General features: G+C 44.5%; 1 protein-coding gene and 1 long non-coding RNA gene across 6 annotated transcripts in view; one reads left to right on the plus strand and one right to left on the minus strand.

The window, feature by feature from the left end:
• Positions 1-11,398, minus strand: part of SPATA20 (spermatogenesis associated 20) — a 47,451-nt gene extending 36,053 nt beyond the window's left edge. Inside the window, exons 1-6 of one of the 4 annotated variants that reach the window (XM_081850711.1) lie at positions 10,115-10,230; positions 8,601-8,665; positions 7,277-7,414; positions 5,520-5,584; positions 3,320-3,474; positions 3,086-3,229 (exon numbers count right to left, since the gene is read on the minus strand). In XM_081850711.1, the coding sequence (XP_081706837.1) occupies positions 3,086-3,229; positions 3,320-3,474; positions 5,520-5,584; positions 7,277-7,414; positions 8,601-8,644 (546 nt within the window). In that variant the 5' untranslated portion in view covers positions 8,645-8,665; positions 10,115-10,230. Of the gene's footprint in view, positions 1-3,085; positions 3,230-3,319; positions 3,475-5,519; positions 5,585-7,276; positions 7,415-8,600; positions 8,666-8,928; positions 9,111-10,114; positions 10,231-10,869; positions 10,986-11,007 lie in introns of those variants that run through there. The other 3 variants (XM_081850708.1, XM_081850710.1, XM_081850709.1) reach the window with 3 other exon arrangements.
• Positions 11,130-13,424, plus strand: LOC309335740. 2 transcript variants are annotated; one of them, XR_014153692.1, is made up of 3 exons: positions 11,130-11,229; positions 11,668-11,930; positions 13,020-13,424. It is a non-coding gene; the product is annotated as an uncharacterized lncRNA (long non-coding RNA). The 2 variants fall into 2 exon arrangements; XR_014153693.1 differs by lacking the exon at positions 11,130-11,229 and adding an exon at positions 11,289-11,386.
• Positions 13,425-13,427: the final 3 nt, after the last annotated feature.

Below are 13,427 nucleotides of genomic sequence, written 5' to 3' on the forward strand. Positions count from 1 at the left end.
CCACACGACAGAAGCATCACAGAACAGGCCCCAAAATGTCTGTTTATACACTTTTAGCCGCAAAAACGTTTGCCAACGTATTGTTCATTAAAACTAGGTTCCCAGATGCTTCCATCAGGCACACACTAGACTGTAAAGGAGAAAAACATTGTTAATGCCCAATTGTAATTACCCCATAGCAAATTCTATCCATGTTGGTCAAATGTGACATTAACCAATTCCTATTAACCAAGTTCTCTCTCCCTAATTCATCTTGCCCTGAATACTCGCCCCCAAGTGACAAAATCAGTTCACATCCCCTGCTCTAAAAAGCCTTTAGACGAAAAGTTCAGTCCCAGCCAGAAGTGGATGATATGAAGAGAAGAAGAAGAGGAGTTTGGATTTGATATCCCGCTTTGTCACTACCCGAAGGAGTCTCAAAGCAGCTAACATTCTCCTTTCCCTTCCTCCACCACAACAAACACTCTGTGAGGTAAGTGAGGCTGAGAGACTTCAAAGAAGTGTGACTAAAATGTAAAGAGATTGAGGGCACATTCTTTCACCTTTGGTGGACATGCCCAAAGATTAAGACCTTCTGGGAGATGATATATAATGAAATGAAAAAGGTATTTAAATATACCTTCCAGAAGAAACCAGAGGCCTTTCTCTTGGGCATGGTCAGCCAATTGGTGCAAGGGGAGGATAGAACTTTTTTTATGTGCGCCACAACAGCAGCAAGAATACTTATTGCAAAGTATTGGAAATCACAAGATCTACCCACCCGGGAAGAATGGCAGACGAAGGTGATGGAATATATGGAACTGGCTGAGATGACTGGCAGAATCCGGGACCAAGGAGAAGAGTCAGTGGAAGAAGATTGAAAAAAATTTAAAGTTTATCTTCAAATATATTGTAAAATTAAGGATTGTTAGAAAGATGTTGGAAAAAGAAAATTATGTGGTTTTGGCAGAAATGATATAAAGGATTAAGTAAAAATGAATTGATGAAAGAGAGAACGCAAAATTACAGTATATTAAAACAAATTATTAAGATAAAAACAAGGTTGGGAGGATTTGCTGAAATAACAATTTGAACTAGAATACAAAAATGGGAGGTGTGAGGTGGTCAAGGAAATAAGTAAATAAGTAAATAAGTAAATAAGTAAATAAGTAAAGGGAAGAAAGCTATGTAAAGGTTTGATTTGTTCCTTTTCTTTTTTTAAATGATTGTATTTTTTCTGTCTTGTTTATTTTTCTTTTTTCTCTTTTTTCTTTTTGTAACCTTTAAAATTTTGAATAAATATTATTTAAAAAAAACACAAAGAAGTGTGACTAGCCCAAGGTCACCCAGCAGCTGCATGTGGAGGAGCAGGGAAGCGAACCCGGTTCACCAGATTACGAGTCTACCGCTCTTAACCACTACACCACACTAGCTCTCATGTTTGGGGCACTGCCACTCTCCTGACACCACTGCAGCTTACCTGAGTGGGACTTGGGCAAGGCAGGGGCAAGGACGGGGTTGCACAGATGCACGGGGGGTGGGGTTTCTAATTGGGCTCTGCTGGTGTCACCCTGAACTGATGAAGCACAGTGGTGCCAGCATCAGGAGGACAGCTCTGGGGCTTTGCCCCAGCACACAAGCCACTATGAGTCAGGGACTGGACAGAGGAGGAGTGGTGAAGACCGCCTCCCCAAGCTGAACCTACCAGAGAAGAGGAAGACAGCAAAGGATGGAAAGGATTTGCTGAAATAGCTAACCGAACTAGAATACAAAAAAGGGAGGTGCGAGGAGGTCAAGGAAACAAGTAAATGAAAGATACGTTATGGGAAGGTTCGTTGTGTTTTTTAATTGTTTCTATTTTTCTGTTTTTTTGTTTTTTATTTTTATTATTTTCTTTTTTCTATTCTCTTCTTTTTTTACTGTGATGTGTTGTTATGTTTTTGTTTAACTTGGAATTATCTCTTTCTCTTTTTGTAACATTTAAAACTTTAATAAATATTATTTTAAAAAGAGAGAGAGAGAAGAGGAAGACAGTATAGATTTACAACAGTGGTTTTCCGGAGGTCATAGCTCAGAGGCAGATGAAGTATAGATTTACAACAGTGGTTTTCCAGAGGTCATAGCTCAGAGGCAGATGAAGAGCAAAGTTCGGAAATAATGGGAGCGGAGGAGGCAGAGCCGGAGCAGCTGGCTGACACGTTATCACTAGAAAGCATTCCATACCCCCCCTTCTCCCAGAACCCGGTGGGCATTGAAAGTAGGAGAGCAAATTAGCCCAGAAATGGAAGCAAGAAGAAATTCTGACGAAAGAAGAATGGCAGACAAAATTAATGGACTACGCAGAATTAGACAAAATGACAGGAAGGATTTGAAACCTGCGGGACCAGAGATTTACAGAAGATTGGAAGAAATATACGAACTATTTGAAAAGCAACTGTAATCAATAAATTACGCTAGTAGGACTACAAGAAGTTTTGTAAGGAGAAGTATATGAAATATTGCAAAGTAGGGAAAGAACAGAGATATTAGTTACGAGATTTAAAGGTAATAGTGAATGTGAGAAAATTTTCAGACATGATTGATGGAAGTCAAAAAAATTGTATAAGATGTAAAAGTATGTTTAATTACTGTTGAAAATGATATGTTAAAAAAAGTTTTATATATATATATATATATATATATATATATATATATATATATATATATATATACACACATATATATACACATATATATATATGAAAGAAAGTAAGTAGGAGAGCAAAGGGCTTGGAGACAAATGACCCTAAGTGGCCACTGTAAGGTGGGTTGTGCTGTTGACGATTGAGGAAGTGGAGAGAACGGGGAGGTGGAGATTTACTCGGAGCAACACCCATTACTCCAAGAGGCTGCATTTCTAAGCCTCTCTCTGTGAATATTGAATAAAAGATATTGGTAAGAACTTTTCCTGTCTTATCTATTCCCAGCATGGGAATAGATTCCTACCATGGGAGGATCGGATTCCCTGACGCCTGACACTATGGGAACGAGTACAGTGTGGTCCCCGGTGTACTGCTCCAGTGATGACCTCAACCTATCCCATGACCCAGGATGCCAGACTCCATACCTGCTCTAGGATGCGAAGCAGAACGGTCCGAAAGCCAACCTGGTAAATTCCATCCTCGGGAGGGAAATAGGTCCCGCCTACAAATGGTTTGAGATCAGGTGTTAGCCACACACTCATGGGCCAACCTCCACCACTGCTGGTTGCCTGCAGGAGGAAAAAAAAAGATATGGCTCCCTTCAACAGTCTAGGAGCAACAGTCGTCTTCCATTTGCTATACTCATTCCTGCTCCCCACCTGCACAAAGGCCATGTAGACTTTATCAACATCCGGCCGCTCCTCCCGATCCACCTTGATGCACACAAAGTTGTCGTTCAGGATCTGGCCAATTTCTTCATTCTGGAAGGATTCCTGCTCCATCACGTGGCACCAATGGCAGGTCGAGTAGCCAACTGAAAACAAACGCCGGCGGTTTAAGAAAGGCTCGCCGAAGGAGAAGGCCCTGCTGTACCCAGGGAGGGGTGGGGGCCAAGAAAAGTCAAAACAGAAGAGTATATGATTCAAGCAACTCAGCAGGCTAGGACAAGGAGTTGGCTTTAAGAAAGAGCTAGCCAACCTTGGTGTACTACAACTCCCATCATCCCCATCAACAGACTTGCTGACTGGGGCAGAAGAGAGTTGTAGTATGACCTCGTCTGAATGGCACCACACTGGTAGTGCCTGCTTTAGCAGAAAGCACACAGGTTTTGCTATCCAAACACAATGCATTCTCAATAAATTGATTGTTAGGCGAGCATCTGTCTAACGAATGGACAATTTCCATTTATTCCTAAGGGGAAATTTCTAATGCATTGTGAGCCACAGAATTTTGACCCCAAAATGAGGAGAAAACCCTCTGAAAGCTTGCAAACGGCAATTATGGAAGGGGGAAATGCTCCCTTATTTTGTCTGATCTCTCCCCCTTCCTTCCCAACCATAGTTTCTGGCAAAACAGCCGCCATGCACCAGCAAAACCCAAAAGGTAATGCTTATTTAAGGCTGCTTAATTGCACGCACTGCACATACTACACACACTTCCAGCTGTTTGGATATCTGAATCTGCAGTGTGTGTAGCAAAGTTTGAGCACTAATTCCTCATGTTTGGATAAATGAATTTTCCTATAACAAGCATTTTGCTAGTGGGACCTGCATGTACAAACATGAGAACAAACGGAGAGCTGCCCTTTCATGGCTCAATGTTGGCTATAAATGATGCAAGGCTTCTAAACCCCAGCAAAGTGACCTTTTGGAAGAACGTAACTAGAACACTTCTAGCCTGGGAAATAGAAGAACAAGCAACTGAGAATGTCTAAGCAGGTGTTTCTATAGGAGACGTAGCCAATGTGGTGACCTCCAGATGTTGTTGGGCTATAATTCCCATTATTCCCAGCCAGCAGTGCCAATGGCAAGGGATTATGGGAGTTATAGTCATAATACTTGGAAGGTTATCCCCATACTATAGTAAACTTTTATAAGTTAAGTTGCTTATAATGTAAATTCAAAAAGCAGGAGGAGGTCAGGGGAGGGGAAGAAATATTTTTAGATTCCACTCCTCTGCACACTTATTTTTGAGTAAACATAGCATAGCCCTGTGCTGTTAGAATTGCTTAAAAGAAGAAATCCAAGACTCCCAGTACTACTCTAACGTGTACCCAAGCTCCAAAACCCCATCTGCTTGAAACTCAAATTGGAGCAATTCCCAGATACCGGATCTGCTCCTCCACTAGTAAATTTATGAGCTTCACAAGGTAGGTAGGCTGAGTAGCTTATCCTCACAAGTATTTCCTGTGCTTTTCTTTTGCAGATGCAAACTACAAGGCTAGGAAAAATACTGCCCCGCCTTCTCCCAGAAAGCAGCTCATTGAAAACAAGGGAGCACCCAGCAGATGAGGACCCAATTTGGACAATATTTATTCCTCCAAGCGCAAAAATTTGTTTCATGTTTCAAGCAGTTTTCAAGTAAGTAAGCATTGTCACTGCACAGCAGCCGTCCTCTCAGGCTGCAGCAGATGGAGAGGAGGGAAGCAAGGCTATTTCATGGGCCCTGCTGAGAGACCAGCTGCCTTTGACTGTTCCTCAGCTGAAACCTAGCCATAGCCATTCTGCCAGGCTACCTGGGCAGCCTCCATGCCAGCTGGTTGCTACAAGAATTGTAACTATCAGAGCTGGTGCCGGAGTCTGCTTGTTTTCCCCTTCTCCCTCCCCATCCCTTTTTCTTTTCATGTCGTGTCTTTTAAGCTTGAAAGCGGGGGTTGTTTCCTCACTGTTGCTTTTTCATTTGTATGTAAGTCACTCGGGAGCGTTTTCAGCTGAAGAATGGAATAAAATTAAAATGAGGAGGAGAAGGAGAAGGAGACATTCTTCTCTATGCTTTTAAGAACTCACAGATATGTGCGTGTGCTTTTTAAAGTCATAAATGTGCATGTAGGGGTAGCATAAAATGAAGTTCATTTGTTACCAGATAGAAATATCAGCTTATCTTCTCTCTTTGCTTTATCAAAGGCTTCCTGACCCCAAGGATACCTGAGGGGAAGAGAAAGAGGAGAAATATGCCAGGATTTATGTTTATAATCACTCAAATCAATATGCCTATATTTCATTCAAGCAGTTGATATTAAGCAGTTCATTGATTAAACCCTGATCCTTCCCATGACACACAAGGTCTTTTCAGTTGCCACTATGTCTGTAGATGATGTGTTTGCTACACTGCTATTACCACACCCCAGAAGGGACGCAGGTGGCGCTGTGGTCTAAACCACTGAGCCTCTTGGGCTTTCTCATTGGAAGGTTAGCGGTTCAAATCCCTGTGACGGGGTGAGCTCCTGTTGTTCTGTCCTAGCTTCTGCCAACCTAGCAGTTTGAAAGCACACCAGTACAAGTAGATAAATAGGTACTGCTGGGGCGAGAAAGTAAACAGTGTTTCCATATGCTCTGGTTTCCATCACGGTGCTCCGTTGCACCAGAATCAATTTAGTCATGCTGGCCACATGACCTGGAAAACTTTCTGCGGACCAACACCGGCTCACTCGGCCTGAAAAGCGAGATGAGCGCCGCAACCCCACAGTCACCTTTGACTGGACTTAACTGTCCGGGGGTCTTTTACCTTTACCTTTTACCTATAGACACACCCAGCTGTGGAAGCCGAAACACCTAGCTGATCTCCTGGCATGTTAGGGGGGGCTGTTACTGCTGAGGATCATTTGGCAGAAGACTAGCTATACTTACTTAGGATCCCATGGAATGCTAGAAATTAGATGTAGCTCTCTGGGTGTTGAACAACTATAGGAAGCATCTCACTTCTATTCTGCAAGCACTTTGGGGGGAATCATGTTGTACAACAGCAGATTTAGAGGCTCTAGTTCCATAGTCAAAACTGCAGAAGTATTGCAGAACATGGGGCAGGTGTGGATGCTCACATCTCAACCAAGTTGGAACAAGCCTTCTGCCCACAAATCCCTTCTCACAAGGGCAGGAGCCATGAGGTTTCGTGAGCGGGCAAAAAGGCTTACTAAGCCATGATATAGCAGTTTCAGTGCAGTCAGAGACGGAGCTTAAGCCTTGAAAAATAAAGCACAAACATGTTTCTGATCTTCAGTAGCATTGTAAGTTTGTGTACTCAGCTCAGGGTAGGAAGTCAGTGCCCAAAGCCAAACAAACGTCACATAACTCACTTATTAGTTGTGTATCCATTCGTTTCAGTTATGCCCTATAAGAAGATGTACTCAGCGTAGTGTACAGTAAGAGAGATCATCATAAACAATTTTTTTTTAAGGACAATGGTAACCGGAACTCAAAATAGCAGCAGCAAGGACTGAGTCGCATAAAAGATCATTCAAACAATGGAAAAATCACACCAAGAAGAAGAAGAAGAAGAATTAAGTTTTCAAAAATCTGTTTAGGGGGTAGTTATGCAAACAAATATAGCTCTACATTCCTAAGTTTTGTTTCAGTAGAGGATGAGACTACAGAAAGTGTTAAGGAAGAAGCTTCCTGGAAACAGTCTGTTTAGGGGGAGACTGAAAGAGGTCATACAGCACCATGTAGAAGCAAAGGCGAAATGAGGTGGAGAATAGGAGGCTTAGGAGCAGTTGAGAGTGGGAGAGGAAGGCTCTATTTCCTGCAGAAAAGCATCCATGAAATTCCGAGTTTGTTTTCCCTAAAGTCCACCCAACATGCCTCCCTCCTCTCAGCCCATGAAAAGAAAGCATCTCTTACCAGTCAACAGGGTTATGGGCATGCTGAAGGAGGTAAGGAGACTTCTCGTAGATCAGACGGTTCGTGGGACGAGCAGTGCTAGACTGGCTGCCCTTCCCTCCCGTGGCCATGGCCAAGGCTGCTCTTAGTTGTATAGATCTGCAACACCAAACACAGACAGAAAGCTATTAGCTAGGCTAATCCCCATAGCGCTAAGATCTGGATTAGCTCCAGTGCCAGGCCTGTCTGTGAAGCCGACACACCTCTCAATGAGATCAGCATCTGCACAGACTCGGGTCTGCATTATATTAGTAAACAATGTAGGCTTCTCTGTCTGAAGAAGCAAGCCTAGGACTGCGAGCAATGAAACTGAAGCCTGGGGCTATCCTCAGGGGCCTGCTGCCAATCCCAAGGTATACCATGCCTGTTGACTTCAGGCACAGAACCTCTCTTGGGGTGGAGCTCCCGCCTGGAGGAGGCCTATGGCAGCAAGTGTTGTTGTGGTTGTGAGGGAGCTGCGCCACAGCTGTCGCAGTGATTCAGCTGCTGCACGACAGGGATTTTCTCATGTTAGATTCACAATACCAGCTTTGGTAAAAGGGACGCGGGTAGTGCTGTGGTCAAAATCACTGAGCCTCTTGGGCTTGCCAATCGGAAGGTCGGTGGTTCAAATCCCTGTTATGGAGTGACCTCCCGTTGCTAAGTCCTAGCTTCTGCCAACCTAGCAGTTCGAAAGCACACCAGCGCAAGTAGGTAAATAGGTACTGCTGCGGCAGGAAGGTAAACGGCGTTTCCATGCGCTTTGGTTTCCATCACAGTGTTCCATTGCACCAGAAGTGGTTTAGTCATGCTGGCCACATGACCTGGAAAGCTGTCTGTGGACAAACGCCGGCTCTCTCGGCCTGAAAGCAAGATGAGAGCCGCAACCTCATAGTCATCTTTGACTGGACTTAACCGTCCAGGGGTCCTTTACCTTTTTTTTTTTTTACCAGCTTTGGTTGATTGGAGCAAACTTTGGCTATAGCCCAAGACATGCAGAAGTCCTGGCACCTGCAGGTAGAGCTAGGAGTATCTCTTCCCTGAAGCCCTACTGAGCCACTGCCATGTGCCATTCGCAGCCTTCAGTTATACCTCATCCATCCTCCCTCCCTCCCTCGCCTTAATTTACAAGACCTTCCACAAACACATCTCCTCTTTATTGCTCCCAAGCTTTCCGCCAATGTACACATTTTCCCCAAATTATTATCTCTGTCGTATGTTACTATAATGCACTCGCAATAGGCCACATGCTCATAATTCCTTGGCCCAGGAATGTCTTGATTCTAAAGTATTCATTATCACTTACACTGTGTTTAAAAGCGTTGTGCAGAGATTAAAAGGTAAGACCATTCCTGTCCACAGGCTCACAGTCTAATAGGCACAGTACGAAAGGAAAAGGGAATGGAGAGGGATGAAGAAAGCAAAGCAAATTCAGGTACCAGTTCCTGAAGCTACAGTTGAGATCTAAAGGAGAGTTCTAAGAGCAAACAGCCCCACAGGAAATTGAAGGTACACAACCAAACTGGACTACGACATCAAGCTGTCTCCTCTTTAAAGCTGCCACACATCCCTTATATTCAGATATCTGTTATTTCTAAAGCAGCACAGCTTCACTTAATGTAAATAGATCTCACATTTCAGAACAATCATAGTTCTGTTAAACACGGATAAGTAGAAAACGCCTTGCAGACTCCCTACTGTTGCTTCTATTTAAAATTTGACCGGGAAGCCTCTCTCGTCTCTTCCTTAAAGTCACTTGGTTACCCTTGCCATCACAAGGAAACCACACCAGAGATGCGGATTTTCAAAATAGTGTTGACTCCACCCACATTCCGGAAACGTGATTTGTGTCTAACCAATCAGAATTCACTTTTCCTGCAGAGGGTGGAGCAAGCACAGTCTTGGAAAAGCTTCAGTTCAGCTCCTTTGAAAGGAATGAAGCAAATACAGAGACCGTTTTAAAGTATTTCGGGAGACTCAACACTACATTATATATCTCATAGGATGTATCTTAAGGCTACATGTGTCATGTTTTAGGTCTAAACCTCAGGTGTTTTACATGTATACACCTTTTTAAAAAGGACCTTGTGCACTTAACAAACAGGTGTCTTCATCTGAATGTATGGTTAGGGATACACCTGCATCACAGACTATACTGTATTAAGTTACATATTATTTTGCAAAATGGGTGTGGAATATATTCATGCATACTGTTAATTCTTTATAGTATTACTGTCTTTAATGTAATCGATAAAATTTGTATGAATGAGAGAAGAATGGGTGAATCTTGGGAAAGGTAGCTCTGCAAAATTACCAAAGTCAGGAAAAGCAAGTTCCAGTGACTGGTGGCTATAAACAGGACTTTGATTTAGGCAAATCGTCAGATTAAAATTGGGAGATGAAACTGCATGTTCCTGCACAGTTGCGTCCATTTGCCTAGATCCTAAAGGCCCCATGGATGGCAGAGACCATGACCTTTGAGTTACATAACCAAAAAAAAGGCCTTGCAATTCTGAGGTCAAGAGGGAGGGGTGTGTGAAAGATGATACAAAGATCTTGGAATCCTGAAAAATTTCCAAGTCAGCTTTGCGGTCCCGAAAATATCTCCAATCAAGGCTGTGCCATATAATGAAGAGGTTGAGCTGAAGGTATTAAAAACGGTGGAAACTAGCCATCCAGTCTCTCCAAGTGATTAAGCTGGCCACTTAGGGAGAGCAACAGTCTCTAGTAACTATGTTCCTTCAGAACATGTGTAAATGTGTCATAGGATGGAGTGCAGTGGATGTATAGCACAAGATCCAAGTGTCATATTACAGGCACTCTAAGCAAGCGATAGGTAGGTGTGGCTAGAGATCTGGGAGCAGCAGGAACTGTAAACACAACACCAACAATGCAATGAAGGGCGACGGCGGAAAGAGAAACTGAATGTTCTCTGCGCTCTAATAGTTAGACCGGCGGATAAATCTGCAGTAGAGCACGGCAGAGCAAACGAAAACTGCAACAAGAAGCAGAACCACACAGGAAACCAGCCATGGAGCCCCTCAGGAAAAATACTGAAGGGTCGAGCTGAAATTCAAAAGCGCCGTTTAGCTCAAACCTCCTCTATTTGCAGGACTGGGGGACCTGGTGCCTTCCGGACGCTGCCTGACTTCAACTCCCATCAGCCCCATGGCAATGGTGTGAGGAGGGGATGATGGGAGCTGTAGTCCAAACAACACTAACAGAGGGCCACTGACTCCCGCCCCTGTCCTACTTACAAGGGGGGAAAGGGGGTCTGAGTGTGAGTGAGCGAAGCTCGCCGTCTATGTCTGCAAGGGGGCAGGACGAGGAGGGCGGAGAAGAGGGCTCTGCACATGCCATGCTCTTCTATAGTTGTGGCGCCCCAAAGCGAAACCACATCGCCACCGCTTCTCCCGTAGGGCTAAATGCATTGGGCCAAGCAATGCCAACGTGCAGTGCAATCCGCAGCAGCCAAGCCTGTTCAGTTCCGTCCCCCGCCCCCATGCAAAGGCTATTTGGGGCGGCCGAAGCTCCCCTGCGGAGTCACCCAGGGCAGGGAGGGAGCCAAAACAGACCCGGAGACGCCAGCCAGCCAGCTGGGCTGCTGCTATCTGCATGTAAACAAACACCAGCCCGTCGCCAATCCGGATCTAGAAGTCCCCCGGGGCCGAGGGGGTGGGAAAGCGGCGTCGCTCGCCTGCACGGCCCGGTACCTGCGAGCCCAGGAGGTTCGGCTGAGCCCAGCCCGGCGGAGCAGCAGGCGGCCCCCAGCGCGGCGCAAGAGCGCGACCGGGGCGGAGATCATGGCCCCGCTGCTGGGCAACGCAGGGCGGCGCTGAAAGGGATCCCCCGGAGCGGGTTTGGCGGGCAGAGGCAGGCAGCGCCGCTTGCCCAGGGAGGAGGAGCCTGGCTCTCTCGGTAGCCGGGCTTGGGGGGTGGGAGGGACGGCCGAGTTTTTCCGGATCCTCGGGTAGCCGTGCAAGAAACGCCAGCCAGAGCAAGGGTCAGGGAACGGGTGTGACTCTGGTTTGAACCGGGAGAGGAAGTTCATCCAAGGCCCAGGAAACGTATTCAGCATATTAACCTCCTCGGGTGCCTAGTTGACTTTTGATCATTGACTTACTATTTGTGCATGGGGGGGCGGGTGAAGCTGGCAGAGATGCCAATGAGAGTAAAAAGTTATTTTTTCTAGAACTTTTTAATAAGATGGTAGGGAGACAAAGTACTTTGTTGCAGAGGCAGCTGCTGGAGGAGGGTTTCCCGGGGAGGATAGAGAGACGGGCTTGTATTTCTTATATATAGATTTTTGGGGTTGGGAGGAGTAGTCTTGTGACATGAGGCTAGACTTAATTATGGCTCTGTGTCGTCTATAGAAGAGCAGCAACAAAAGCCTGATTTCTATCCTGCAAAAAGAATAAAATGCAAATTTAAGTCAGCATATTTCAAGGAGGGGCATAAACCGGATTGCTGAGGCAACAGCTGGCCCAGATAGGAAATCGAAGTGACTGGAAGAATTTTAAAAACAGCAACAAACGGAAATAATCCCTGTCTGAGCAAAACTAAGAACAATATGAAAGCCACAACCAATATAATTATCACACCAATTAACTGCAATCTCATACTTGTCTATTCAGAAGTAAGCATTGAATTCAGTGGGACTTCAGTTGTGTACACAATCTGGTTTATTCTGCATCCAGTGCACTCTCACTGCTAGTTTGGGAAGTGGTTTACACATGATTTTAGCCACAATCCATATCTGTCCTGCTATTTCTTACGCAACACTGCATTTTGAGGCATTTCCCCTCAAAAACAGTTTCAGCTTGAATTGAGCTGTTCAAATCTTTGATAAACCTCTACTACAAATTCAGATTTCAGGAGCTTAGGTAAGCCATGGCTTTCACTGCTTAGGGTGAGGATATTCTACTGACCTACCATACGAGGTTGTTTTAAAGATTATTGAGATGATGAACATGAAACCCTTTGAAAACCTGAAGTCAGGCACACAGTTCCCACCTATCCATGTCTACTTAGAAGTAAATCCTACTGCATTTCATGTAGCTTATTTTGCAAATGGTAGAGAGTGCACAGGACTGCAGTCTTTTTTCAAGCTTCTGTCTGCTTCACTGTCCACGTTACCATGGATTGAGACAATTGGCTTCTATATATGCTATTTTTATTTAGGTAAACCTTTGGTGGCTTTTTCACACTTTTCTTCTTGTTCTTTTTCTTCTTACAAATGTATTTTTGAATTCATTTGGGGGTGTATTTGTTTCCCTTTGTAAGCCACTAAGAATTTTTACAAATAGAACAGTTATACTGTAGCATGTTTAAATAAATACTTTTTTATAATGTGATGTGTGGGAGAGGAAAGCAGATGGCTCTTAACACTTCCAGTAGGCAAAATTGTACTTGACAAACTTCCTTTGCCACCAAACTCTTAGCAGAACAAACGCCCCCTGCTGGTTATATGGTAGCAACTTTATTATTATTGCCTTCGCAGAGGTCACCCAACTTTTATTCAGCCCAGGGCATATTTGGAATGTTGAGAGAATGTCATGCGCACTGGACACAAAATGGCTGCCACAAGGCGGGTGGCTTGACACAAAATGGCTGCCATGAGGGTGTGGCTCAAAACAAAATTGGGAGTACAGTACTGGTTTTCCTATAGAACAAAGCAATTTATTGGTCGGGTATGGTCGATTTTGGGCCACTCACTGTCTTTCAGCCTAACCTGGTTCAAAGGATTGTTGCCAGGATAATATACTGGAGATGGGGAGAACCATGTAGGCCATCTTGAGCTGCCTGGAGGCTATTATTATTATTATTATTATTATCAACCGGGTAGGACAAGAAGGCAAGGCAACTTACAAGGCAAGGGCTGCAGGCATCCCTTTTGCTGTTCCCTATCACCTATTACCGTATTGGCCTGAATATAAGCCATACTTTTTTTCCCAAATTCCAACCATGAATTTAAAAGTGTGGTTTAAATTCGCAACCTTACAAAAATTGGCTTTTACGGGACTTCTGGTGAGGCAAGATGGCAGGCGCCACAGCAGCGCATACCGGTAGCTCCTAGGACCACCAGCATACGACACAATTCTAACAAATCGGCTTATATTTGGGTATTGTCTTT

Source organism: Podarcis erhardii (assembly GCF_964252035.2).
Source record: "Podarcis erhardii genome assembly, chromosome: 2".
Lineage (NCBI taxonomy): Eukaryota > Metazoa > Chordata > Lepidosauria > Squamata > Lacertidae > Podarcis > Podarcis erhardii.